The sequence below is a fragment of the Poecilia mexicana genome, unplaced genomic scaffold (assembly GCF_051168715.1).
Source record: "Poecilia mexicana isolate PSO_F unplaced genomic scaffold, ASM5116871v1 scaffold_16, whole genome shotgun sequence".
Taxonomy (NCBI): Eukaryota; Metazoa; Chordata; class Actinopteri; order Cyprinodontiformes; family Poeciliidae; genus Poecilia; species Poecilia mexicana.
In genome coordinates this window covers 2,955,395-2,982,461 of record NW_028263385.1, presented here as the reverse complement: position 1 = coordinate 2,982,461, position 27,067 = coordinate 2,955,395, and the positions used below count along the sequence as shown (strand labels likewise).

At 47.1% G+C, this 27,067-nt stretch overlaps 1 protein-coding gene across 2 annotated transcripts; it reads right to left on the bottom strand.

Annotated features, from left to right (window-relative positions):
* Positions 1-1,115: 1,115 nt before the first annotated feature.
* On the bottom strand, positions 1,116-26,112 carry atp2c1 (ATPase secretory pathway Ca2+ transporting 1). 2 transcript variants are annotated; one of them, XM_014977006.2, is made up of 27 exons: positions 26,026-26,112; positions 20,307-20,411; positions 17,209-17,325; positions 16,091-16,180; positions 14,880-14,915; positions 11,574-11,635; positions 11,400-11,508; positions 11,171-11,326; positions 11,023-11,091; positions 10,123-10,198; positions 9,979-10,045; positions 9,749-9,873; positions 9,572-9,669; positions 8,345-8,440; positions 8,152-8,241; positions 7,803-7,907; positions 7,537-7,693; positions 7,281-7,451; positions 6,412-6,509; positions 5,204-5,254; positions 4,941-5,107; positions 4,739-4,807; positions 4,547-4,663; positions 4,236-4,383; positions 4,057-4,152; positions 3,843-3,984; positions 1,116-2,423 (listed from the first exon to the last, which is right to left on the bottom strand). In XM_014977006.2, exons 1-27 carry the CDS (start codon positions 26,047-26,049, stop codon positions 2,302-2,304), a joined length of 2,763 nt encoding a protein of 920 aa, XP_014832492.2. In that variant the 5' UTR covers positions 26,050-26,112; the 3' UTR covers positions 1,116-2,301. The 2 variants fall into 2 exon arrangements, with proteins under 2 accessions (XP_014832492.2, XP_014832490.2); XM_014977004.2 differs by lacking the exon at positions 26,026-26,112 and adding an exon at positions 22,926-24,403.
* Positions 26,113-27,067: the final 955 nt, after the last annotated feature.

Genomic DNA, 27,067 nt, shown 5'->3' with positions numbered 1-27,067 from the left:
TAAAAACTGTTGTGTAATCCTCCGTGTGTGTGTGTGTGTGTGTGTGTTTTAACTAGCATTGAAGCTAAAGTGGGAAAACAGCAGATCGTTGCTCCAATGTTATCAGGTCCACGTTAATCTGCACCACACGTCAAGTGACTGTGCAGATGATTTATTTACCAAGCACATAATCAGTGCTGTCGATGAGGGGAGGCAGTGTAACTCTTAAATATATATTTTCTTCCAGATTAAAATGTAAAACTAAGCTGGTAGGTCACAGGCCGAAGGAGGATATTCACATAATTTCTGTTTATTATTATTTGGTGTGTGTGTGTCCTGTACTTAGTTTTATTCCGAATTAGATGTAATATGCCTTTTGCTGTGTTATGGGGCAAACATAACAAACATAACAAATAACAACTGTGTTATTTATTTTCTAGGGGCAAACCAATAAATAAACTGACTTGGAGAAATATATTTAGCCAAACACACCCGGCCCCTAAAAGCAACACTTCCTTCCCTACCTGACCTTCTCTGACTCAACACTTGCTGGTCTCTCCATCCTCATGCTCTGATCGTCTCTAGCAGCTGGAGGAATCAGTAAGACCTACAAGCCTGTCCTGCTTCAGCTGCACTCTGCTGGTCATACTAGGATGGGGAGTTAGGAGAACACCAATTTAATTTAATATAACACAGCAAAAGGCAGTGGAAGTGATAATATGTAATTATTATTACTTAGTGAAGAAAAGTGAGAAAAAAAACATTCAGGGAGGAGAGATAGTCTGTATAAATGGATAAAGAAGTGACAGGACTTGGACGAACTCAGAGGCCTCCAGTCAACATTTAGGTCTGGACCATTTAAGTCAGGGTCTCAAACTCCAGCCCTCCGCTGTCCTGCAGTTTTTAGATGAGCCACAGGAACAAAACACTGGAATGAAGCAGCTTCATCTCCTCCTCCTGGTGTAGATCGGCTCTCCAGAGCCTCAACAACCTAATTATTCTGTTCAGCTGCTGCAGAGAAGCGTCTAAAAGCTGCAGGGCAGCGGCCTGGACTGGAGTTTGACACCTGTGGTTTAAGCAAAACATGTTTTGCTTAAAAATGTTAGAAACTGCAAAAAATAAGAAAGAATCCAGAATTTTATTGATTATATTTTTATTTCTTCCACCACATTTTCTCCACCGAGACGAGTCAAGATAAAAATAAGTCCCGCATCAATATTTATTTATAAATTAAACGATTATTCTGGCTTGTATGCCTGATCATAAAAATATTAAAAGGGTGAAAACTAGAAAAACTAAAAGTAAACAGAGTTTATCCGAAGGAGGGGGGGGAGGAGCCTGCAGCAGGAAGCAGCAGCCCAGAGGAAACTGGAGCTTTGTTTTTGGGAAACAGCAGCAGAGACTTTCAGAAATAAATAAAATCGTACACAGAGATGGCCCCAGATTACCCAGAATGCACCGGGGCGTCTCCTCTCTACAGACCACAGCAGGACAGGAAGCAGGAAGTCCGTCGAACCGTCCAGGGCTTCTAAGGCACCAGAAGAGGAAGAGTCGCCGTTTGGACCCTGAAGAGCCGCAGGTTTGGTATCAGAAACGTTTTCATGGGAATAAACAGGAGCTGCTGCTGACCCGACGGGTCAAGGTGAGCAGAACCAGAACCGGGCCGGCCTGGTGGAAGTTTAATCGTACACTGTTGGCTCTGACAATCCGATCCGAGATCCGGCTTCCAGGTCCTTAGTGTGACTCAACCAGCTGTAGTGTGGGTAATGAACGGATCTGGATCCATAATTCAGCTGGATCAGAACCAAACAACCAGCAGAGCAACGAGAAACAAAGCTGGAATATTTATCCAAAAACAGGCGGAGCTTCGAAGTGGGCGGGGCTTCAGCAGAAATTCCCAACGATTAGAAACATGGAATGATTTGAACCCCGGAGTAACATCTGAGCGGTTCTGGTCCAGCTCAGCTCACAAAGCTCAGGACCAGCTTCACTGGTCCCAGTCGTCCCAGTAAGCTTCCCAGCATCAAATCCCAGTGGAATGTTCCAGTAATTAAATAAACCCTGACCCTTGACCCCATCGGGTCCCTCAGAGTCCAAACTGAACGGTTACACCTCCACCAGAATCAAAAGGGTTCAAAGCAAAGCAGCGTTTTACAAACCAGTCCTCCCAATTCTTAATCCCAGTCCACTAAAGCAGGAGCTGCATCCAGTCCCAGACCGGAGCGTCGCTGTCGGAGGATCTCGCAGGAAAAAAGTCAGTGCTGCCAGGTGAGATCCCGACGTCCTCTTCCTCCAATCAGCAGCCAGAGAACGGGGGGCGGCTCATACCTCCAGGGAGCAGTCGGAGGGGGGGCGGCGCTCAGCTCCTCGGCACCGCTCCACCTTCTTGATGACCTCTGACACCACGCATACCGAGGAGGTGAGGCTGAGCAGGAACAGCAGGTCTGCAGGACGGATGGAAACTATTATTATTAAAACCAGACAAAACAACTAATTAACTAAAACTAATGGTTTAAGTAAACTAATTTAAAATCAAACGTCTCTCCTTTGGCAGGTCGTAGTTCCACATCATTTTCATTAAATATGGAGACTTTTTTAATTTGAGAGATTTGTCTATATATACACATTAGTTTAAACACAACATGTAACAAACTGACAAAACTAAGTTGTGACACATAAAAAGGTGATTACTTTTTTTTTAATTCAGAATTTAAAAGGTGGTTAAAATGTGTTGAATTGACGTGTTGTACAGAGTTACACCACAGGGTGGCGGTGCTGCTGCTTTTCCAGTCCTCACAGACACATGAAGGGCACAGAGAGTAAAGATTCTCCTTCTTATTTTAGTTACTTCCAGGTTATTAACATCCACTAACCACATGATTCCCATAAAGTCTTTATCGTCTATCATTTATTATCCTATCAACCAGTTTTATGTAGACAATGATTTTTTTTTTTTAAGATTTTTTGGCTCTAGTGGCCTTTATTTGATAGTTAACTGACAGGAAGGTGGGTAATGAGAGAAGGGGGAAGACATGCAGCAAAGGCCTCCGGGCCGGGAATCGAACCTGCGACGGCCGCGTCGAGGACTGGGGCCTCCATATGTGGGTTGTGCTGAACCGCTGCGCCACCACAGCACTCCCCATGTAGACAATGATTTGAGAGTGAAATAACTGTTCTACTGGGTTAGCATTTTGGCACTAGCATGCTAGTAGCCCCACTAGTTTAGCAGCTAACTGCTAAACTTAGCAGTGATTCTATTGACCTGATATCTTCTGAGGCATAAAATAATGTATTTCTGCCAGAAATGAAGACATTCAGGGGAAAAATATCTGTTTACCATGTTAGAAGTTAGCATTATATACATCCATCCATCTTCTATGTACCCTTGTCCCTTGGTGGGGTCAGGAGGGCTGCTGGTGCCTCTCCAGTGAACGTTTCGGGCGAGAGGCGGGGTCACCCTGTACAGGTTGCCAGTCTGTCGCAGGGCAACACAGAGGACAAACAACCATGCACACACATTCACACCTAGGGGCAATTTGGAGAGGCCAATTAACCTGACATGTTTTTGGACTGTGGGAGGAAACCGGAGTACCTGGAGAAAACCCACCATGCACAGGGAGAACATGCAAACTCCATGCAGAAACACCGGGGCCGGGAATCAAACCCAGAACCTTCTTGCTGCAAGGCAACAGCTCTACCAACTGCACCACTGTGCAGCCCGTGTTTTTTTATATGTCAGTTTGAGAACAGGTTAGCATGCTTTAAATCATCGGCTCATGCCCGACCAGAGTACGTCGGGTCCAAAATCAAGTGGGAGGAACCAAAGCGGCGATCAGGAGGAGCGTGTGAGATCAGGACCTCACCCAGGATGCTGAGGCTCTCCGTCAGGAAGACGCTCTGCAGTGGAGGGAAGTAGATGACGAGCAGCTGCCCCATGATGGAGGCCAGGACGGCGTAGCAGAACGTCCTGTTGCTGCACAGGCCCATCTCATGGACCATGCGGGTCTGAGGACACAGTTCATTCATCAGAACTCCAGAGTCAGAGGATCTGGTTCAGATACCGGGTCCGGGTCTCACCTGAGAGCGCGAGCTCAGAGCGTTGAACATGTCGAAGAAGACGAAGCAGGTGAAGGTCATGGTGGTGTCTCGAGGAGTGATCACGTTGTCCTGCAACTGAAATCCAAAAAGCACAGAAACCAGTCAGACCGGAGAGCCAATCAGAAGACAGATCCAGCACAACCAGGAAGATGGCGCACCTCTCTCCAGAAGACAAACAGCGTCCCGCAGACAATAATGAAGGCTGACACCAGAACCTTGACCAGCAGGCTGCGGGTCAGGATGGTGTCCTTCACGTTTCGAGGCGGCTTCCTGATGACATCACGATCCACAGGCTCCACCCCCAGACTGCATATAGAGGCCACATTTAGCTGATGCTGTCCATAATTAGTCAGAAAAGTTACATGTAACAATAAAAATGTAAAAGAGAACATATCCAGAAAGTTAAAGAAATAGAGAAAAAGCTAAAAATCAGTGTTAAAAGACTCCATTTCCCATGATGCTGCTGTACCTCTGAGCGGGCGGTCCGTCCATGATGATGTTGATCCACAGGATCTGCATGGCGTTCAGAGGGTTGGGGAAGTTCATCAGCGTTGCCAGGGAGATGAGCGTCAGCGCTGCAATGCTCCTGGTGACCAGCAGGGGCAGCGTTAAGCTGAGTTTACCACATTTAAACCAGGAAGCAGAGGAAACGGCGACTCACGTGCTCAGCTGGAAGCGGACAAAGTTCTTGATGTTGTTGTAGATTCCTTTTCCTTCCTCGATAGCCGACCTGGAAGCGAAGTCAGTCTTTTCATTTGAAGGGTAGTAGAATAAAACAGAAATCTGCATCTTATTCAAACATTCTGGATCCAGCCTTCCCAGCATCTGTCAGCTGGAGCAGCTCCCCCTGATGGCGGACTCACATTATGGTCTGGAAGTCGTCGTCCACCAGGATCATGTCTGCCGCCTCCTTGCAGACGTCGGTGCCTGTCTGGCCCATCGCCACTCCGATGTCGGCCGCCTTCAGCGCCACGGCGTCATTTACGCCGTCGCCAGTCATCGCCACCACGGCACCGAGGTTCTGGAGAGACTGCAGAGACACAGAACTCTTCATTTCGGTTCAGGAACCGATCCAGCAGAATGAGTTCTGTTTTTGTGGCCCAGTTTGAAACTGGGTCAGACTCACCTTGACGATCTTCAGCTTGTGTCTGGGGCTGGCCCGGTAGAACACACCCACCTGTGAAGAAAACAGTACAAATTTAGCTCAGAAAGTGGACAAAGTGGTGTGTGAGTGCGCATGTGTGTACTTGTCTTTAGTACATTGAGAGGACCACTTTCACCTGCTCAACCCACAAAAGGAGGCCCTTATAAAAAGTGGGGACATTTTTCTTCACTTTTGTTTCAGTTCTACTGCACTCCTTATTTTATATGCAACTGCACAAAAAAAACATCTGACCTGAGTTTCTGTCAGTCAGATGCTGTATTATTTAGAGATGATTTATTTGAACATTGCACCCATTATTAGTGTAAATTTAGCCATGATGCTAATCAGCGGCAGTAGGAACGTAAGGAGTCAAACATTGTTGAATCAGTCTACTGATTATTTTGTTGATGCTGTGTTTGCTCAAACCACACTACAAATAAGTTAAACTATAGGTTTTTGAACAACCATTAGTTTTGCTGCAAGACAGTTTTAAATACAGCTAAATACTGCAAAATTACTTTGACTGTACTGTCCTAGAAGTTTTTGTTCTGTATTTCATGATACAAAAAACAGGGTATGTACAAAAAATGATTTATCCAATATTTATATTGGATATCTTGAAAGCAATGTAATATTTTGATATAAGGTTGCATAGCCAAAATGAATGCACATTATTTACTTTTTTCTACAACTATGACTACAATTCATATATTGCTTACTAACACCTGTATTTCTCAGTCTTGCTAAGAAGTTTCATACCATAAATTAAAAACAACTTAGAGCTTTGGTCACATGTTGTTTATTTTGATATATCAGTTGTAAAAGACATTAGTAAGTCTAAATGTATTTTTATTGGACAACCTAGCTCAGGGCTAAGTTAACTTACTGAATTTATCAGCCAGTTGCAAACTTCTGCTTCCATGAACCACATGTAGCTCACACTTTAACCACTAGATGGTATCAAACCACTTCTAATAGCAACCGTATCATGAGAGGAAGATTCAATTAACCAACATTGGCTGTGTTCATGTGAAAAAGAGAGGAAGCTACTTGGTTTCACTTGTCCATAACAAGGTTAGGAATATCCTGGAAATGGTTTGGAAACATGTCTGGGTTAGACAAACATGCAGCGACTAAAACGAATGGAAGACCTCAGAACGATAGAAGTACAAGAATGTGTGTGTTTTCACCCTAGGAACGATGTTGGACAGCTCCTGCAGGTCCAGATGGTCCACCTCCTCTCCTGATAAGCACTGGCATCCTTTGGAGTAGAGGCCCAGACGGTTTGCTGCACGCATACACACACACACCTGTCAGTGGATTATATTGTCCTCCTTACTAAATGTCCTGTATAGAGATCTGGTGTTTAGCATTTTCCCAGCATTCCTGAATGCCTTTCTCTGAAGGCGTTCCAGAGAAATAAACGGCCTTGTCTAAAACGGGCAGACCAGAACCAGAAACTGGAGAATGTCTTATTGTAATAATGCGGCTCATCCTGGTTTCACCCCCCAGCTCTGTAGGCAGCCATTGTTTCCATTTGTCAGGTGATCGGCTGTCTGACATTAGAGAGCGACTCTCTCATGACGCTGTCCACTGTAGTTTGCTGCTAACTTGCAAACGGATCTGATCTGAGAGAGGAGGGAGAAACGTGTGTGTGTGTTTGTGTGTGTGTGTGTGCTGTAATTCCTGTAAATAAACGAGACATTTTGAACTTTGCATGCACTCTGAGGTCTGGCTTCTCCCTCTGCAGGGATCGTTTATAAAACAGTCTGTCAGAGAGCTAGTTGGGATTCTGGATTTGGGGCCAGAGGTCATGGGCAGGGTTTGGTCTTGGATCACTAAGTGTAACTGAAGCAGATGGACGAGGAGGGAAACTTTAAAAGAATGTTCTGGTTCTGATGGTCCAGATTTCTTCCCTCCATGTTTTTAGCTGACCATGAAGTTACGATAAAAGCGTCTTCAGAGGAACGGAGGGAGTAAAAACGCTTTGCTTCATTCAGCCTGACTAAAGGTGAGTTCAGGTGAGACTACAGCTGCGGTAAGCAGAGTGACCTCTGACCTATCGACACGGCCGTTTCCTGGGAGTCTCCAGTGATCATCTTGATGGCGACCCCGGAGTTGAGCAGCGTAGCAACGGCCTCTTTGACCCCTTCCCTGGGCGGGTCGATGATGCCCACCAGACCCAGGAAGGTCAGGCTCCCCATCTGGGAACCCGAGGCGAACGCCAGCACTGAGTGGCAGACACAGAGGTCACACAGGGTCAGAGGGAGGTCGATGTAAGGTCAGATCGTCCTGATCTCGTCTCTGATCGGTACCTCTGAGGCCTGAGGTGCCCATGTAGCTGATCTGCTGCTGGTAGAGCTCCCTCTGCTGGTGGGTCAGAGGAAGGTTGGAGCCTCTGCTGTTGTAGCAGCTGCAGAAACGGATCACCTGCTCATAGGCACCCTTCATGAAGTAGACTCCGCTTTTATCCTGGAGGGGGCAGCAGAGAACCAGAGAGGAGCTACATCAGCACAGAGGACACACTGCAGAATCAGTCCAGGACCCAGACCCGAATCCAGACCCGGGTGTTAGCCTGTACCTGCTGTGTGCGGTGGACGCAGCGAACAGCCATCCATTTCTGCTCGGAGGTGAAGGGATGCTCCTCCAGACGGATGAACTCCTGCTGAACGCTCTCCAGACCCATCTGAGGAAAACACAAACTGTCGTCACGTCTGACCTCTGCTATCTGCTCTGGCTGATGGTTTCCTCAAACTTTGAACCAGAACCAAGCAGAAAGGTCCACCAAAGCCCTAGACTGGTTGGTTCCGGCCCGCTCCAGCATTTTGAAATAAAAGCTGGTTCTGTGTAGGTCGTTTGATCGGACTCTGGAGTCTGGGTGTTTATCAGAGGAAGTTGGTTCCAGGCGATAAGAAGCGGCTGCTGCTTACCTTCATGGCGAGGGCGATGAGCGCGCCCTCTGTGGGACGGCCCAGCAGGTTCTGGTTCCTGATGACTGAGTCATTGCACACGCAGCCCACCTGGCAACAGCAGCAGGTGCATCAGCCCTTTTGTTTGAGCCTCATCTAAAGCGTTTTACTTTCTAACATCAGAACTACAGAGAAGCAGACCTGCTTTTCTCACCTCCACAACTTTACTGATGGAAGGGCAGGCGAGGCCGTGGACCACCTCTCCGTCCAGCAGCACCTCTCCGGTCCCGTTGTAGCCCACGCCTGTCACCTGCAAGACAACACCGAGGGTTAAGCAGCCCAAACATCTACTTGTGTTTCCTGGCCCCAGAGATGTTCTGGTCCACCTGGTTCAGATCAGCTGCTGGTCAAACTGCGTTTTTCAGCTTGAACCCCCAACTGTTATTTTACAACAAACGAGGCTTAGTCCTGCATAAACCACACAGCTTCTTTAGGCCGACTCTCCCAAAGTGATGGTCCGATGCCACTGCCATGAACAAAATGTTATTTTAAATAAAATAAAGAACTTTTAACATAATGAGGATTTTTTTCTCATTGAATGTCTTCATTTCTGACTGAAATACATTATTTTATACCTCTGTAGTAGCCATCAGACCAATACAATCATAGCTAATACTTTAGCTGTTAGCAGCTAAGCTAGGGGACTACCAGCGCCAAAATGCTAACACAGTAGAAGTTATTTCACTCTCAAAGCATCATCTACATGAGATTGGTTGACATGAGTAAGCAGACTGAATTTACAAAGTGCTAGTCATGGATTCCAAAACAGCCATGAAAGAAGGGTGGATGTAACTGAACATGTGATCACAGCTACAGCACACCAGGCTGGGATGCAACCAGAGCAGTAAAACCTTTATGATCATACGGTCAGATGTCTGTTAGTCTGCTGATTCAGTTTTTTTTAAATCCCAAGTTATAGAAATAATAATCAAAACTGTAAGGGAATCGTTTCCATGTGGAAGTCACCAACCTGGAATGAAGGAGAATAAGGCTGAGAGCAGCAGCACCGCCACCCTGTGGTCTAACTCGGTACAACACCTCAATTCAATTAACTAACTCATGTATAAAACGTGATCACACCTTTGTGTGTCACCCCTCATTTTATAAATCCGTTACAAATTGGAATCATGTTAATATTTAATTCTGAATTAAAAAATACCATAAAGAAAGTCTAATTAATTGGAAATCCCATGATGCCCACATTGAGGCCTGCTGAGCAGGTGAAAACTAACCTGACCCATCACCAGCTCTGTATCGCTGTACAAACTGTTAGACCGGACCAGGCCGTCTGTCCTGACCCAGAACCTGACCGACCCGTTCAGCAGATATCTGCTGTGAAACGCAGCGGCTGATGAACGCTGACGTTCCTGTGGGTTCAGACCTCAGCATGGAGTCCGTCTGAGGTGAAGACCTGGGTCACAGTCATCTCATTCTTGGTCAGCGTTCCCGTCTTGTCTGAGCAGATCACATTGCAGCAGCCTAGCAGGAACCACAGGAACAACGTTACCATGGAAACATGCAGCAGCTGCTCGCCGCCGCCTCCCTCAGCGCTACGTACTCAGAGTCTCCACGATGGGAAGCTTCTTGACAATGGCTCTCTTCTTCACCATGCGCATCACGCCGAGCGCCAGCGTCACCGTCACCACGATGGGCAGACCCTCTGGGATGGCCGCCACCGCCAGGCTGCAGCACAGGAGAAACTCTTCACTGATTCACACAAACCGCAGCCGGCTCGGTCTCTGCAGTCAGCCGCAACCTTGGAGGAGAGCAAGGTTAGCATGAAGCTACCTGACGCCGATAGTGAACATGTCCAGGATCCTCTTCCCCTGCAGCCAGCCCACCAGCATGATGACCCCTGCAACGGCACACAGACCACAAAAGCATGAAGAAGAGGCAGAGGCAGAGCTGGGTCTGCAGAGGCCAGCGGCTCACCGATGATGCCGAAGGAGTAAAGCGACAGCTGCTTCCCCAGCAGGTCCATGCTCTTCTGGAGGGGAGTCTTAGGAGCCTGCAACAGGAGACAGGAAGGAGGAGGACTGAGGAGGCGCCACCAGGGCAGGAAACCAAACTGTTCTGCGTCTAAAGGTCAACAGCTGCCCCTGCAGGAGGGAGTCACAACTACTTCCTGTTTGTTCATTTTTAAACATTTAACTGCATTTTACAGCAAAGACGATCTTCATCAGCTTTAATTTAAAAATTGCAAACGTTCCCAGAAGGAGAATGTTCAGATTTCTTCCTCCGGTTTCATTTATGGTGTTCCTGCAGGGTTTGGCCTCCAAACACACAAACTGCAGTCATTGTCAGTCAGAATAACAAATGGAAATCAGGCAGGAAGCAACACAGTTTATGGCCTGGAAGTCCAAAATGTGCTGGTAAAAACTTTTTATGATGCAACAGAAAAACTCCTGTGTGATCATTTTACTTTTGTGATTCCACTCCCAACAAATTGGTGCCAACATGAGGCAGGAACTGGTATTCTGCTGAGACTAACCCTAGAGGCCAGCATGGATGTGACGTCTGAGCTGGAATCTGTTTGAGAAACTTTTTGATAAATAAAAAGAAACAAAGGCTGGAAATTTCTTCCTTTTAAATAATTATCCCGAGCCAGATCTCATTTCTTAAACCAGAATCTCTGCTTGTTTCTGCTTAGAGACAGCTCCTCGGTTGTTTCAGGAGATTTTCTGCAACGTCCTCATTATTTTATGTGTGGCAGCCATCTTGGATCCTGAACCCAGCGTTGCTCAGAGACCTTTCAGCTTTTCATTTGGATATTTTCTAACTCTTTCGCTGGTCGACATGTTCCTCTCCGTCTCTCGGACCAGGAGTACTCACCTCCTCCGCCTGCATCATCTTGAAAACCTCCCCGAACTCAGAGTTCTCCCCAGTTCCGATGACGATGCCCTGAGGATCAGAAATCCAGGTTCAGAGCCTCCATCAGAATAGGAGAAGGTGGAGCCAAGGTCAAGGGTCGTGCTGGTACCTTGGCTTTGCCACAGCGAACCAGCGTCCCCATGAAGGCGATGTTGCTGCGGGAGGCGATGTTCCCGTTGGAGGCGGGCGGCTGGGGGGTTGTGGACTTGGAGCTGGGGTGGGTCTCCCCCGTCAGGCTGGACTCATCGATGGACAGGTCGCTCGCCTGCAGGAGGAGGGCAGGGATTACCCGGAAAGCCAGGCGAGGAGGAAACGAACTGAACCAGCACTGTCCTCACCTCATACAGCCGCAGGTCCGCAGGGACCCGCTCCCCCACCGACAGGCACACAGTGTCTCCAGGAACCAGGTCCCGGGCCAGCAGGTGCTCCAACTGTCCGTCCCTAATGCTGAGAGGACAGCCTGAGTCAGAGAGGAACCGCCAACAGGAAGAGGAAGGAGAGAGAACCCTCACCAGTGACATTCTGGAGGCACCAGCTTCCCCAGCTCCTCCAACGATTTCTCTGAGCGGTATTCCTGCAGCCGGGGCAGAGAGAGGAAAGCAATCGCACTCGATCAGAACTAGGGCAGGAAAGGAGCAGCAGGATGAGCCCAGACCCAAACATCTGACAGGATTACCGAGACCTGCTGGACTCAACTGGTCCATCATCTCAGATCAACTCAGGATTATTGTAAGGTAAATCTGAAGTTAATAGGAAAGAACAGGAATGTCCATTTCTGATTAACATTTTTAAATCCATTTTGTAAAATACAAATTTGTCTCTTTATTAGCACATTAATAAGAATACATCAGGCAACAAATCAACTTTTTGGGAGCAAAATGAATTGTAGCTGAACATAGACACCGTCGGTAGCCTACAAGCTACTAGTTAACAACCTTAAGGTTCTGTATTAGAGGTGTGCCGATCGATCGGTCACCGATCATAATCGGGCCGATTTCCGTGAAAAAGTGCATGATCGGTGATAGGCGATCATTGGCTCTTGTTGCCGATACCGATCATCTCATTTCCAGCCTGCCTGTGCAGCTGGTCTCCTCTTTCCTTCACTCTGCGCAAACGCAGCAACAAATCCTAAGCGATGTGGATCTATAACCACTGAGTGAAATGGGGAAGTTTGCGTGTTGCAGCGGAAAATTGAAGCAGGTCAAAATGCATCAACACAACGAAGCTAATACGACATAAAAACAATGAGATACTTGACGGAGTTTGGCTACATCGAGGCTCACTGCAGTAAAAAAGACATACGGAGGATCAGACAGCAGGTAAAGCAGCGCACAGCTACAAACACTCACCCGGATTAGCATGACGGTCAGAAAGCTAAACAAATAACCCGCAAAATTATTTAAGTCTTCGAGCTGCGATGTCAGACGCTGGTTCTGCTCTCCTGTTGAACCGCTGCTACGCTACAGGTAGTAATATCTGACAGACGGAGCTTCGCTTCTGCTCCACCTGGTGGTGACTCTCACACCGAACCTGCTTAAAGCTGCAGCATCTAACTTAAAAAATACATTTTACATACGTATTAAAACTTTGCTGTCCTAACATGAGACAGATAATCTCTGAATCTCCTCCCTGATCTGCATAATTACTCCGCTCAGTCAGAAACAGCCAATCAGAGCTAGCAGCAATCAGCTAGCCGCCATGCTAACAGGAAGTTTTCATTCAGTAACTCTGGATTGTTTATTGTATGGAACCTGTTTTTGCCTTTGAATGTTAAGTTTTATACTTGAACTTCTTGGCAATGTTGAGAGGTTTAATTTTGGCTCTTTGTGTTATTTAGCCTCTTCAGAGCCTTCATATGTTATCAGTCTGTTAAAGGTAGTATTATCAATAGCAGTACAATTTGCACAATGCCTGTTTTGTTTAGTTTTCTTCTTGGAAAAAGTTATTAAAAACAAGTTTTTGTCTAAATTAAGGTGAATTCATGGTTCCTTTTTCCACATAATGTAACCGGTAGTGTTTATGATAAAAAAAAAATTATGTTATCGTATCGGGAGGAAAAACCCTGATCGGCACATCTCTATTCTGTATTGATATTAGCTAGTCATCTTTTAGCTAACATTACCTGCATCCAGGCCTGTTGAGCTTCACTGAACAGGCGGTTAAGTTTGGGGGAAAAACTGAAAAGTTCTTTGCGTTTTGCTGGTTTGCTGCCGTGATTCTAACACAAACCTACGTAGCTCCGCCCAGCAGCAGCAGGTCTCCTTCACAGGTGGAAACCCAGCGCGAGCGTCGTAGCGCTCATGTTGCGTTTAAAGGCGGCTCGGAAAAACAGGTTACAACATGTTAACAACGGATTAAACAGTTTTAACTGCTGATAAAAGTGACAGAGGACACAGATATGGGAAGTGTGGAAGCCTCTACTGTATCAAACTGACATAGGAATAACAGAGAGTTGGCCATTCTAAGGTAAAAACCCAGCGCATACAGTGTTCATGTTTTTTTGTTAGTTTTTTTTTCATCCAGACGGCTTCCCCCCCCCCCCCATGGCACGGCCAGGAGGGGTTCTCAAGAAGTTATACTAAATAAATGTCTTTTTTAAATATTCAGTGGTAGATATTTTTTAAGCCTTCACAATTTTATTTTAACCATTAAAAATTATAGTGCTGCTCTTTTAGCCGCTGTATGGAGATGGGATCAGACTTTCCATCTGCTGGATCTGGATCTCTGGAGACACAAGCAGCTCTTTGGTTCACAACAATAAATGATGAAATATTGCTCCGTTTTTCTTTCATTCCTTTTCAAGTGTCTCCATGAAAAATCACTGACTACACGGCCCCCATGGTACATTTGATCTAGAGCCAGCCTCCAAAGAAAACGGTAAAGATCTTTATATGTATATTTTTAAACAGCTATAAGGGAGCAGACTTGTATCATCAGCACTTTTATTCAGATAATTTGCAAAGCAAAATAGTTTGCTTAGTGATTTGTTGCAACAGGCAATTTTATGTGGCAATGCAGTACTTAATTAATATAGAGTTATTTTTATATTTATGAATGAAATTGTGTACCAAATTGGCTTTATTTATTTGTAGAGTATTTTGTAGTTCAGTACAAAATTGTGTATATTGTGTATAGTCTGATCCTAGTAATGACTCTTGTTCTGTTTTGAAGTTTGACTAGTGACTTTTGTGTTTTGTAATAAATTTCCCAAACCTCTGGAGTCACTAAATAAGGTCAGACTACAGAACAGGATCTGTTGGCGTCAGGCTGTGAGCAGAAAGGAGTTTTATACTGAAACCAGCAGACTCACTTCATGATCTGTGAACTGAAATAGTAAAACTCTGACTCATAATTTCTTCTTTTCCATAGATGGACAAACATTCTTGTTTCAAGAAGAAAGGCCAACAGCCACATAATGTTCAGATAAAAATAAGGGTAATGCAATTTCTTAGTATGATTTTCAAATAAAGTTCAGGTCAATGACTCAGTCATTATCCTGAACTTCCACCTTGATAATAAACTGGTGTTAGGTTTATTAAAATGAGTGGAAATGCATAGTTTGGAGTATTTTATCTTAATTTCCGGGGCAGCAGAGCCCACTAGGACTGTCGCTCCACAGCTGCTGCCGAGTTACTGGCCGCACATGGATGCAGGCACATAAAGAAAAAGAAGGAAATACTGGTGGGGACATGTCCACTTCAGGAAGTTACGCCTGTGTGTAGTGAAGTTCTCTGATGAAGTGAGGCTGGGTTGCTGGTTCTGATCCGCTCTCCTCAGGGTTCATGAACGTGAACACGCCCGGAGCCGGCGGGACTCACCTGCACGAAGGCGACCGTCACCACGATGATGATGGCCTGTCAACACAGAGGAAGAAACGATCAGGTAAAGGCAGCAGGGCTGGGCTCCACTGACTGAAAGGAGAGGCACCACTGGAACAAACCAGGCCTGGAAACTCTGGAGGATCCTTCAAAACCCTCTCAGAACCAACCTGTCGCCAAAGATTATGGCTTGTGTCATATTTGTCACCTAAGTTACTCTGTCATAACTCTTGAACGGCTGGCTGTATTCAAACGGTGCATCACATCTGCATGTTGCAATAGACATTACAGAAAATATTTCCGTTACAGAATTTCCCGCGGAGCTTCGTATCAACGCAGCAGGGAGAAAACGGCAGAGGACCAGTGGAAATCGCATAAAATTATGGAAATGTCCAAAAGAAAACCCACCAGAGTGAAGAAGTTTCCCAGAAGGCTGAGATCTGAGGGCAGGGAACATGAGACGCATAACCAGCGAACCGGGTTATGCATTCATAAAGTTATGAATGCTGCACAACCATTGACTAAATGTTGGCTTCATCTTGATTCCTGCACAATTTCTACAATAAATATTTATTGTGCTGAAAATAAAATCCTGACCTTCCAAAAAATAACGCCCCAAGTCATTTTTTTTAACCAAAAGTGATTTTGGCAAAAAAAGACAAACAATCAGCCGAGTGAGGGACCGGTGACCGGTCCGGAGGAGGACCGGTGACCTGTCCTCTTGAGACAGGTCACCGGTCCTCCTTCCATACACTCTCAACCTGAAGTGTATGGAAGGATGGAAATAAAAAACCAAGCAGAGTGAGACTGCTTTAGAGCCTAGCAAAAAAATAAAAACACCTGAAATAATTTAATGAAAAACAGGAATAAAAACTGGTAAACTGGAGGCCAGGCTTCAGTTTTCTCTGCATTTATGAAATAAAGTCTCTGTCGTCTTGAAGTTCTTGTTTAGTAATAAACCTGGAAATTTCAATTCTGACTTTTGTTTTTGGAAACTGTTCAGAATGTTTAAGAGACAGAAATGTTAAATAACTATGAAACACTGAAAGCTGAGGTTGTCCTGGAAAAAAGAGCAAAAATACAGACTCAATGCACATTTTTTGAGACTTTTACTGCCATAAAAATAAAAAAAATGCCAGGCGGCCCAGTTACAGTCATGGTCATAAGAGGGAGGAAGCCATTTTGATTCTGTCCTGCTGGCAGCGACTTACCACGGTGATGCTGATGGCGTCATCTAGCTGGTGCATGACGACGCTGATGACGGCCGAGGCGAGCAGCAGCAGGATGAGAGGATCTTTGAACTGCAGAGGAACAAAGAGAGAGATTAAAGAGCTGCAACAACAACAACATGGCAGCCTGAGCTGCTGCCGAGACGAACGTTCAAACCAGCGACGCCTTCAGGAGGCGTGCAGCGTCAACCTGGAGGAACAGAGTTCAACCTTCAATCCAAAATAAAAACCTGACTGCAGAGTCACTATGAGACAGAATCAAACATCCTGCTGTTCTCTCCGTCTGCAGCTCAGTCAGAACCAAACCTGTCTGGTTTCAGGTCAGACATACTGAATCCTGTGTCTCAGATGACAGAGAGTCAGCAGGAATCAGCCCAGATTCTCCAGGGAACAGTTCCCAGCTTGGAGCCTCCAGGGAACAGTTCCCAGCGTGGAGCCTCCAGGGAACAGTTCCCAGCTTGGAGCCTCCAGGGAACAGTTCCCAGCTTGGAGCCTCCAGGGAACAGTTCCCAGCGTGGAGCCTCCAGGGAACAGTTCCCAGCTTGGAGCCTCCAGGGAACAGTTCCCAGCTTGGAGCCTCCAGGGAACAGTTCCCAGCGTGGAGCCTCCAGGGAACAGTTCCCAGCGTGGAGCCTCCAGGGAACAGTTCCCAGCTTGGAGCCTCCAGGGAACAGTTCCCAGCGTGGAGCCTCCAGGGAACAGTTCCCAGCGTGGAGCCTCCAGGGAACAGTTCCCAGCTTAGAGCCTCCAGGGAACAGTTCCCAGGGCGACACAACACTGGCCCTGATGTGATAAATGTTACAGCTGGAACGGCCTGACACAATGGACCTAAACGTCCTCATCCACTGGTCCCTGTTTTAGAGCGAAGCAACCGACCAATCAGAAGCCTGTGAGCTGCAGCTTTTATGTTTCTGTGCGTAAACAGTGACAGTAGCAGAACAAACAGTCCAACGTTTCCAGTTTCTGGATGTTGGAGCCACTTCCTGCTCAGCTGGAACATCGGCTCTGATCTGATCGGTGATCGCTGCTGCAGCCTCTAGTCCTCCTCAGCAGGAAGTAGAAGCCCAACATGCCCCGCCCCCTCCAGCATCATCCATTACCTGGGAGATGTACTTCCTCCATAGCGGCTCGTCTTCACTGATGTCGAACTCGTTCCAGCCGTGGTAGACCCTCCGCCGGGTCACTTCCTCCTGGGTCAGACCAGCCTGCAAGTCTGCCTGCAGGAAGACAGAGGGCGCTGTCAGTCAGACAACAGGAAGGCAGCAAACAGAAAGGCAGCAAACACAACAGGAAGGCAGCAAACACAACAGGAAGGCAGCAAACACAACAGGAAGGGAGCAAACACAACAGGAAGGGAGCAAACACAACAGGAAGGGAGCAAACACAACAGGAAGGCAGCAAACACAACAGGAAGGCAGCAAACACAACAGGAAGGGAGCAAACACAACAGGAAGGCAGCAAACACAACAGGAAGGGAGCAAACACAACAGGAAGGCAGCAAACACAACAGGAAGGGAGCAAACACAACAGGAAGGCAGCAAACAGAAAGGCAGCAAACAGAAAGGCAGCAAACACAACAGGAAGGGAGCAAACAGGAAGGGAGCAAACACAACAGTAAGGCAGCAAACACAACAGGAAGGGAGCAAACACAACAGGAAGGCAGCAAACACAACAGGAAGGGAGCAAACACAACAGGAAGGGAGCAAACACAACAGGAAGGCAGCAAACACAACAGGAAGGGAGCAAACACAACAGGAAGGCAGCAAACACAACAGGAAGGGAGCAAACACAACAGGAAGGCAGCAAACAGAAAGGCAGCAAACAGAAAGGCAGCAAACACAACAGGAAGGCAGCAAACAGAAAGGCAGCAAACAGAAAGGCAGCAAACAGAAAGGCAGCAAACAGAAAGGCAGCAAACACAACAGGAAGGGAGCAAACAGGAAGGGAGCAAACACAACAGTAAGGCAGCAAACACAACAGGAAGGCAGCAAACAGAAAGGCAGCAAACAGAAAGGCAGCAAACAGAAAGGCAGCAAACAGAAAGGCAGCAAACACAACAGTAAGGCAGCAAACACAACAGGAAGGGAGCAAACACAACAGGAAGGGAGCAAACAGGAAGGCAGCAAACACAACAGGAAGTGAGCAAACAGGAAGGCAGCAAAGAGAAAGGCAGCAAACACAACAGGAAGGCAGCAAACAACAGGAAGGCAGCAAACAACAGGAAGGCAGCAAACAACAGGAAGGCAGCAAACAACAGGAAGGCAGCAAACAACAGGAAGGCAGCAAACACAACAGGAAGTGAGCAAACAGTAAGGCAGCAAACAGAAAGGCAGCAAACACAACAGGAAGGCAGCAAACAACAGGAAGGCAGCAAACAACAGGAAGTGAGCAAACACAACAGGAAGGCAGCAAACAACAGGAAGTGAGCAAACACAACAGGAAGGCAGCAAACACAACAGGAAGGCAGCAAACACAACAGGAAGTGAGCAAACAGGAAGGCAGCAAACACAACAGGAAGGCAGCAAACACAACAGGAAGTGAGCAAACACAACAGGAAGGCAGCAAACACAACAGGAAGTGAGCAAACACAACAGGAAGGCAGCAAACACAACAGGAAGGCAGCAAACACAACAGGAAGGCAGCAAACACAACAGGAAGGCAGCAAACACAACAGGAAGTGAGCAAACAGGAAGGCAGCAAACACAACAGGAAGGCAGCAAACACAACAGGAAGTGAGCAAACACAACAGGAAGGCAGCAAACACAACAGGAAGGCAGCAAACACAACAGGAAGGCAGCAAACACAACAGGAAGGCAGCAAACAGGAAGGCAGCAAACACAACAGGAAGGGAGCAAACAGGAAGGCAGCAAACACAACAGGAAGGCAGCAAACACAACAGGAAGTGAGCAAACAGGAAGGCAGCAAACACAACAGGAAGGCAGCAAACACAACAGGAAGGCAGCAAACACAACAGGAAGTGAGCAAACAGGAAGGCAGCAAACACAACAGGAAGGCAGCAAACACAACAGGAAGGGAGCAAACAGGAAGGCACCCTCAGTAAACATCAGTTCTTCTGGTTTGGTCTTTAAATCCAGTCAGACATCAAAAAAGTCCTGATGCTGATAATAATTTGAATTTGATGTTAAAGTATTAAATATTTTGTTACTTTTAAAACCGATACCAAAGCGTAGCGCAACATGCTCAGTGTTACAGGTGATTTTATTTTCATGTCAGAGTTCTCCCACGTTGCTTTTTTCCCAGCCTCACTGACTGATGAAATGTCTGTCCTTAATGTCGGCACAGACTGTGAGTTACGTCAAACTTCATGTTTTCATTTGTGATCTAGAGAGCGGCGGCGCCTCCCATGGCGGCGGCGAACCCAGGCGCCCGTCTTCTCCCGGCTTTTGTTTGCGTCTCTGTGGACGGGCTGCGCTGGAATGAAATTTCATTTTGCTTCTGCACAAAGACAACAAAGCATTCTGATTTACTCTGGTATTACCGGTTTGTTCTCATAATAATGCGGCTTTGCTCTGGTAATATTGCAACTCGGTTCTTGTGATCTAAGCAGAACTGTGAGCCTGGCCCCGATTCCCCTGACTCCCCGTCGTAGATCTGGATCAGAACCTCGGTTCCGTCTCTCTCTCTCACAGTTCAGCTACAAATAAAGCTGCTATTGATACTTAATACGCCGTTAACATAAAACCGGGAATCTGACATTAATTTCCATGTGAAGCTGCTTTAATGACTGTAAAACAGGAACCCTGACTCAACTTGGACGCTCCATTATTTCCTGTTTTTATAAGCTCGGCTCTGAACCGGGTCGTTTCTCCTGACCCGGTTCTCAGGCGGTTCTGATGAGATCTGGTCTGAGTAAACAGAGCAGTGAGGGAACCATAAAGATAACACAGTTGATCTGGTTTCCATAGAGACGGTCAAAATAAGAGCTGCAAACCGGATGTAAGCTCACGGTTCCGGACCGGATCAGCTGATGGCGGGTCGCCTCAGGTTCATAATTATTCATACAGGGGGAGAAAACGTAAACAAATATCAAATTAATTGGTTTCTAATCATTTTAATGTTTCATGAATTTATAGAACTAGATGTTTAAAACAGAGTTTATTTCATGTTTTCACCAGTTTTGTGGAGATGATCACATGAACAGATATTTATTGGTTCTGACCCGATCGGGTCGGCTCACCTGCAGGACGCACGCTACTTCATTAACCGGGAGTTCTGAGGCTTTTCTGGACGTCAGTACTGGGACCATGGTCTCATCTTCACTGCAGGGCTGGTTCTGGGAAAGCTGCACACACACACACACACACACACACACTGGGTCAGAACCAGAACCGGACCAGAACCAGGAGCACAGGTTCTGGAGCAGCTCCGTATAAAGCTTCACCGGGTCAGACGCATCATCTGATCCAGTGTATACTCTGACAGCTGACTGGGTCAGAACCGGGTCCAAACAGAACCCAAGAGTGAACAGAGTAAAAGAGCCATTCTACAGAACCAGGTCAGAGCTTCCAGACCCAGTTCTGCAGAGGGAAGGGCAGCCACTTCTCACACTGCCTGTTACGACGTCGTAAGGTTAACTATACAAACATGGTGTGCAGGTTCCCGTTCCTGATTGGCTGACCAGAAGACGACGGAAACGTCTAATTGGCTGCTTCCCAGAGGTGACGGATATAAAGGCTGCTGAAGCGGACTTCCTGTGTTCCATCCTCTACTCAGGATCAGGGTCAGGGTCGGGGTCAGGATCGGGGTCGGGATCGGGGTCGGGGTCAGGATCGGGGTCAGGGTCAGGATCGGGGTCGGGGTCAGGGTCAGGATCGGGGTCAGGGTCAGGGTCAGGATCGGGGTCGGGATCGGGGTCGGGATCGGGGTCAGGATCGGGGTCAGGATCGGGGTCGGGGTCAGGATCGGGGTCGGGATCGGGGTCGGGGTCGGGGTCAGGATCGGGGTCAGGATCGGGGTCGGGGTCAGGATCGGGGTCGGGATCGGGGTCGGGGTCGGGATCGGGGTCGGGGTCAGGATCGGGGTCGGGGTCAGGATCGGGGTCAGGATCGGGGTCGGGGTCAGGATCGGGGTCAGGATCGGGGTCAGGATCGGGGTCAGGATCGGGGTCAGGATCGGGGTCGGGATCGGGGTCGGGATCGGGGTCAGGATCGGGGTCGGGGTCAGGATCGGGGTCAGGATCGGGGTCGGGGTCAGGATCGGGGTCAGGATCGGGGTCAGGATCGGGGTCGGGGTCAGGATCGGGGTCAGGATCGGGGTCAGGGTCGGGGTCAGGATCGGGGTCAGGATCGGGGTCGGGGTCAGGATCGGGGTCAGGATCGGGGTCAGGCCGCACCTCTTTCTTTTGTTCATCTGTTGTCAGTTCTGGCGTGTAGGAGTGAGCTGCCATTTATGTTTTCTTAATTTTCTCATGTTTTTCTAAGTGAGGAAGGGAAGTTTTTGTCCTTTGGTTTTATTTACTTTCGATTAGATAAGTTTCTGTTACTATTTAGATAGTTTCCTTTTGTTTGTTGTTCTCGGCTATAGCTCACTCTGAAGCCAAGTACTCCGATTGTAACATCTTTATCAAAAATACATATGGAGTCGCTGCCCGCCGTGCGGCGTACAAGCATGTGACGCATTAATAAGGCTTCGTAATAACATGGACGCATACCGAGTTTTCATTTCGACTCTGTTGGACAGCACGGACTTCAAACTTTATAAAAGTGGTGTTTTTATATTGGTTTTGTGGTTATTTCTGGCTTTATTTTGAAGTAAATAACCACAAAACCAATATAAAAATCATTATGCGTCCATGTTATTACGAAGCCTTATAAATGCGTCACATGCTTGTACGCCGCACGGCGGGCAGCGACTCCATATGTATTTTTGATAAAGATGTTACATGGCTTCATACCGAGCGCTGACGCACAGAGAAGAGAGACTCCACGCCGGGATGACCATTTGGACCTCGTCTTTAAAGGGTTAAAAATAAATAATTATCAACTGTTGAACTTCGTGTGTCGGTTGTTGAGATCTGAGGAGGATGGATCCTTCATGTTGCGACCTGGCCACCTCTAGACTGGTCGTAACAACTGTGAAGTTTCTGGTTCTGCTCGGCTGACCCGACCCGACCGCTGCAAGATGAACCAGAACCAGGAGCTGCTGGACCAAAACCCAGAGGAACAAATTATGAATTACTGACGTAAACGCCTCCATGCTGCTGAAAACCTATTAGAGTGCAGCACGCCCCCTGCAGGCGCAGAGGGGAGCAGCAGCCACCAGCACGCCCCCTGCAGGCCTTTCAAGAAGGCCATGTCAACAGGAAGCAGCTCTCCTCCCCGTCCTGACTCTATAAGTCACCGGGTCGGCACCGGGTCACTCCAGAACCTGTGGCGTCCTGAAGCCGGCTCTGACACCAGGGAAGCATCTGAAACACGCAGGAAAGGATCTGGAAAAACCTGACAGGGAGGAATGTTCCCTGGAGGTCAGAGGTCAGGCTCTGGACCTGAGAGGAGCGCCAGAGTGACGGGCAGCAGAGGCCTGGACCATGAGGCCGTCCCGTCGTCACCTGACCCCAGCAGGCTCACGGGGTCGCGGCCTCCAGACTGAAGTTCTGGTAAATATCGTTTGGACTCCAGAACTCATGCAAAGTTTAGTCAAAGCAGCTCAGGATCAGTTTCACTTCATCAGCACTTAGAAACTTTCATAAAATAACAAGAATAAATAAAGTTTAGCTAAAAGAGAAAGGAAACAGAACAAACAGACCATTTCTCCATCAGAACCAGAACCAGGGTTCTGGTTCTACTCCCAGCCTTACCTCCAGCGGCTGGACCATGATCTCCTGGTTTTCCTTTTTTTCCGTTTTCTGCCACAACGCCGGGAACGGGAAGCGGAACATGTTGGTACCGGTCGGGTTCTGCTGCAGAACCGTCAGGAGGCTGTCGTCTCTCAGGATGAGTCACAGGCAGGAGACGCTGAGCATTTAAAGCAAACACGCCTCCACCCTGCCGGGCCCCGCAACGGGCCGGTTCTGCTGGCTCCGCCCACCACCTGACCCAGAACACCTGCCTCCAGGAAGCCGCTCCTTCCTGCTAGAGTCACAGGAACTCGGCTGGATCTGCAGAACGTCGTCTGAACTGAGATCCGGTCCGGTCCAACCCGGATCCGGTCCAGAACTTCATGGAGTCTAATCCAGAGGACCAGATCAGCAGTTCTCCGGCTTTCTTTGGACTCTGGCTGCTTTTCTGAACCAACGACTTTCTGAATAGTTCTGGATCACGTGTTAAACTGGTGGCCCAGGGGCCAAACCCGGCCCGCCATGGCCACTTCAGAGGGCCTCACTGAATGATGGAGACACAGCTTTTATTAAGATTCAGACGGTTTGTTCGTTTTAACTAAAGGTTCTGGTAGAACCGGGCCTCAGGATATTTATCATAATCTGACACGCAGATCTACGGAACCAACATCTGGACCTATTCCGGCTCATCTGATCCAACACCGGTACCGATGCTTTAAGAAAAAACAACAATATCAGCAGATGTTTAAATGCTGCACCTGGATCGGATCAGAACCAAAACATCCTGATTGGATTTCAGAATCACAATTCTTATCCTAAATATCTTCCTTAACAAAACCCTGGACCCAGAATGGGTTCTGTTCTGATCTGGCTCTGTCCCGGTCCATCACCTGGAGTTTCCTCTGAGAAAGCGGGTCGGGGTCACCTTCGGTCCCTGCAGGAACATCTGCTCTAATATTAGACGCACCATGTGACAGCGGCCTAATTAGAGCAGAGGAAGACGAGGAGGAGGAACAGGAAGTCTGGCAATGATTTACCGTTATCATCTCATTCCCCTTCAAGACCAAAGTCCATTTAAAACAGCCGGGCCCAGAGAGATACCTGGAGAACCAAAAGTTCTGGAGAACAGAGAACCACAGACTGGGTCCAAACCAGCAGAGAACGTCTGGAACCGTCAGATCCATGATGGGCGGTACTTCTGCTAATCAACTAATAGTAGAGCTAATTGGTCAATAAGCCCTGACTGGAGTTTTAAAAACATTTAGCACAGTTAGCTTCCCCTAAATTATCCATGCTAAATGCTAACTTATTCTGCAGGTTTACAAACTTTCAATTGAATAAAGTTCAACATCTGTGTTTAAGTTTTGGTTACAATTTAATGTAGCGCTTTAGCGCTAGCTTCCATTAAATATCATGTTGGCATAACGCTTTAGCGCTAGCTTCCATATCATGTTGGCATAACACTTTAGCGCTAGCTGCCATGAAATATCATGTTGGTATAGCGCTTTAGCGCTAGCTTCCATATCATGTTGGTATAGCACTTTAGCGCTAGCTTCCATATCATGTTGGTATAGCGCTTTAGCGCTAGCTGCCATGAAATATCATGTTGGTATAGCGCTTTAGCGCTAGCTTCCATATCATGTTGGTATAGCACTTTAGCGCTAGCTTCCATATCATGTTGGCATAACACTTTAGCGCTAGCTGCCATGAAATATCATGTTGGTATAGCGCTTTAGCGCTAGCTTCCATATCATGTTGGTATAGCACTTTAGCGCTAGCTTCCATATCATGTTGGCATAACACTTTAGCGCTAGCTGCCATGAAATATCATGTTGGTATAGCGCTTTAGCGCTAGCTTCCATATCATGTTGGTATAGCACTTTAGCGCTAGCTTCCATATCATGTTGGCATAACACTTTAGCGCTAGCTGCCATGAAATATCATGTTGGTATAGCGCTTTAGCGCTAGCTTCCATATCATGTTGGTATAGCGCTTTAGCGCTAGCTTCCATGAAATATCATGTTGGCTTGAGCGCTAGCTTCCTCCAACATCGCCAGAAGCTGCATCTCCAGGATCAGTAAACACACCTGCTGCTCAGCCATATTTACCTTCCAGCAGATTAAAATCCAAACTTCCTGCTTGGGGCTGAACGCAGGTTGAGACCAAGATGTCTGCCAGGAGCCCCAGACTCGGTTCGCTCCCTTCAGTGGAAAATAGCAGATTATTTTTCAGCTGCAGGATCCAAAATGGCTGGAGGTTCTGGAAGAGTCCGGATCATCCAGTTGGGAACATCAGATAGAGGAGCTCACCTGGATAGCCAGCAGAACTTTAATGGACCCAGCATCAGAACGGCTCACCCCGGTACCTATCCGGTCCATCAGGATGGGATCAGATTACATGAGAGCCGAGCCTCCTTAACCCAATTACTGACAGCTAGGTTCTCCTGCTGTCTGATCCGAACTCTGCTGCAGAACCACAAAATCGAACCAGTCTCCTCCAGCAGCCAGTAGTGGTTCCAGACAGAGCCCGACCTGAACCAGAACAGATTTCGGTCGGACCATTCTCAGGTTTTTTACCCAGCAACCTGAAGGAGACATGATGGAGGTCCAGAAAGAAAAACTCCAAACAGGACCTATAGAGCCCAGAGTGTCGCCATGGTGACCAGGTGAGAGAAGAACCTGACTGGACCCGGAAAGGAAATCTGTCAGCAACCCCTGGGTCCAGACTGGGACCAAAAGGAACCAGAGTGGAGCTTCTATGGGGACTGAGGCTCCTGTTAGCCTCCGTTAGCTCGTTAGCTTCCCTCCAGGAGGCAGTCAGAAACTGTTAAACAACTCAGAACCAGAAGGACGACTAGCAGAACCGACAGAGAACATCAGAGCAACAACACTTCGGAGTCCAGTCAGACGACAGGAAGATCGGTTCCGTGCGTCCAGTCCGCTTTCCGGTAGCAGCAGCGGCTAACAGCCGAGAGCAGCAGCTTCACTCCGGGATACAAACTCCCCAAACTAGTCGCCGCTGCCAGCGCTTCCTCCGCGGAAAGCCGGCTTTCCACGGAGGAAGCGCCGGCACCGAAACACGGTGTCGTTTGGAAGACTGACATAAAAGATTCCGAACTTACCAAGAGCTCCCGTTTCTTCAGCATCTTCCGTGAAATCCCACCGCAAAGCGACTGAAGAGGACAGAGTCCACCATGTTGTTAGGTAGAGCGGAGGGAGCCCTTCACAATAAAAGCATCTAACCCTCCAGAATAAAAGCATCCAGAGTACGCTGTGTTAGCTTCACCAGGTCAGAACCACCACCACCACCATCATCATCATATTCATCATCATCATGCTCAGTGAAATAAACTGTAAAATGATAACTGATTCAGGAAAAGTTAAACTTTATTGGACCGAACATTTTGGTTTTATTAGATGAACAGGATAACTTAATAATAAATGTAAATCAGTATTTCTGACTCTTCTGTCAGGATGTTTATATCAATAAATTATGTAAAACGTGATATTAAGAGAAACAATCAGTACTATATATGTGTTTTTATTCAATTCAAAAATCATGAAACAGAAATAGTATTGCAATAGTGGAAAACCGTGTTTTATTGTTCCGTCTCTTTATTGGAAGGAATTAAAACTGACTGATGAATTCCTGAATGTGTTTGGGTTGTTGAGGTAAAAGGTCCAACTAAGTAAAATATGTTTAGAGTCACAAACACCACAGGACAGGAATTACTTTATTTACCTTAGTTTTTTCAAATGGTTTTATTTTTAAAAACACACACACACACACCTACACACACAGACACACACACACACACACACACACACACACACACACATATATATATATGTTTTTCAGCCGACGAGTCCAAAATCCGATGTGAGATCCATCCGTGCTGCAGTGAATCCGTCTCTCTTTATAGATTTCTCCCTCTTCTTCCTCACATCGTGTCTTTAGGAAACTTTCAAAACAAAAACTGAAGATTTAGGATGCATCTTACTTTGACAGAGTGAAAGAATATAAATAATAGTCTTTACCACCTGTGTAAACTTTGCCGGTGAATGTTATAACACATAATATAAGTTTTATAATATGTGTTATATTGTTTCATTTCTAATATAGGCCCTTGTGTCAGATAATCTAAGTCAATGTTAGAGAATAAT

Bases quoted from the DNA above. Each gene is read 5' to 3' on its own strand.
- atp2c1 (XM_014977004.2), bottom strand. From the start codon at position 23,006: ATGTTCCGCTTCCCGTTCCCGGCGTTGTGGCAGAAAACGGAAAAAAAG. The intron at 5,108-5,203 runs GTGAGTCTGACC...GTGTCTCTGCAG, and splicing joins ACAAGCTGAAGATCGTCAAG to TCTCTCCAGAACCTCGGTGC. The intron at 3,985-4,056 runs GTGAGACCCGGA...CTGTGTCCTCAG, and splicing joins CTCTGAGCTCGCGCTCTCAG to ACCCGCATGGTCCATGAGAT.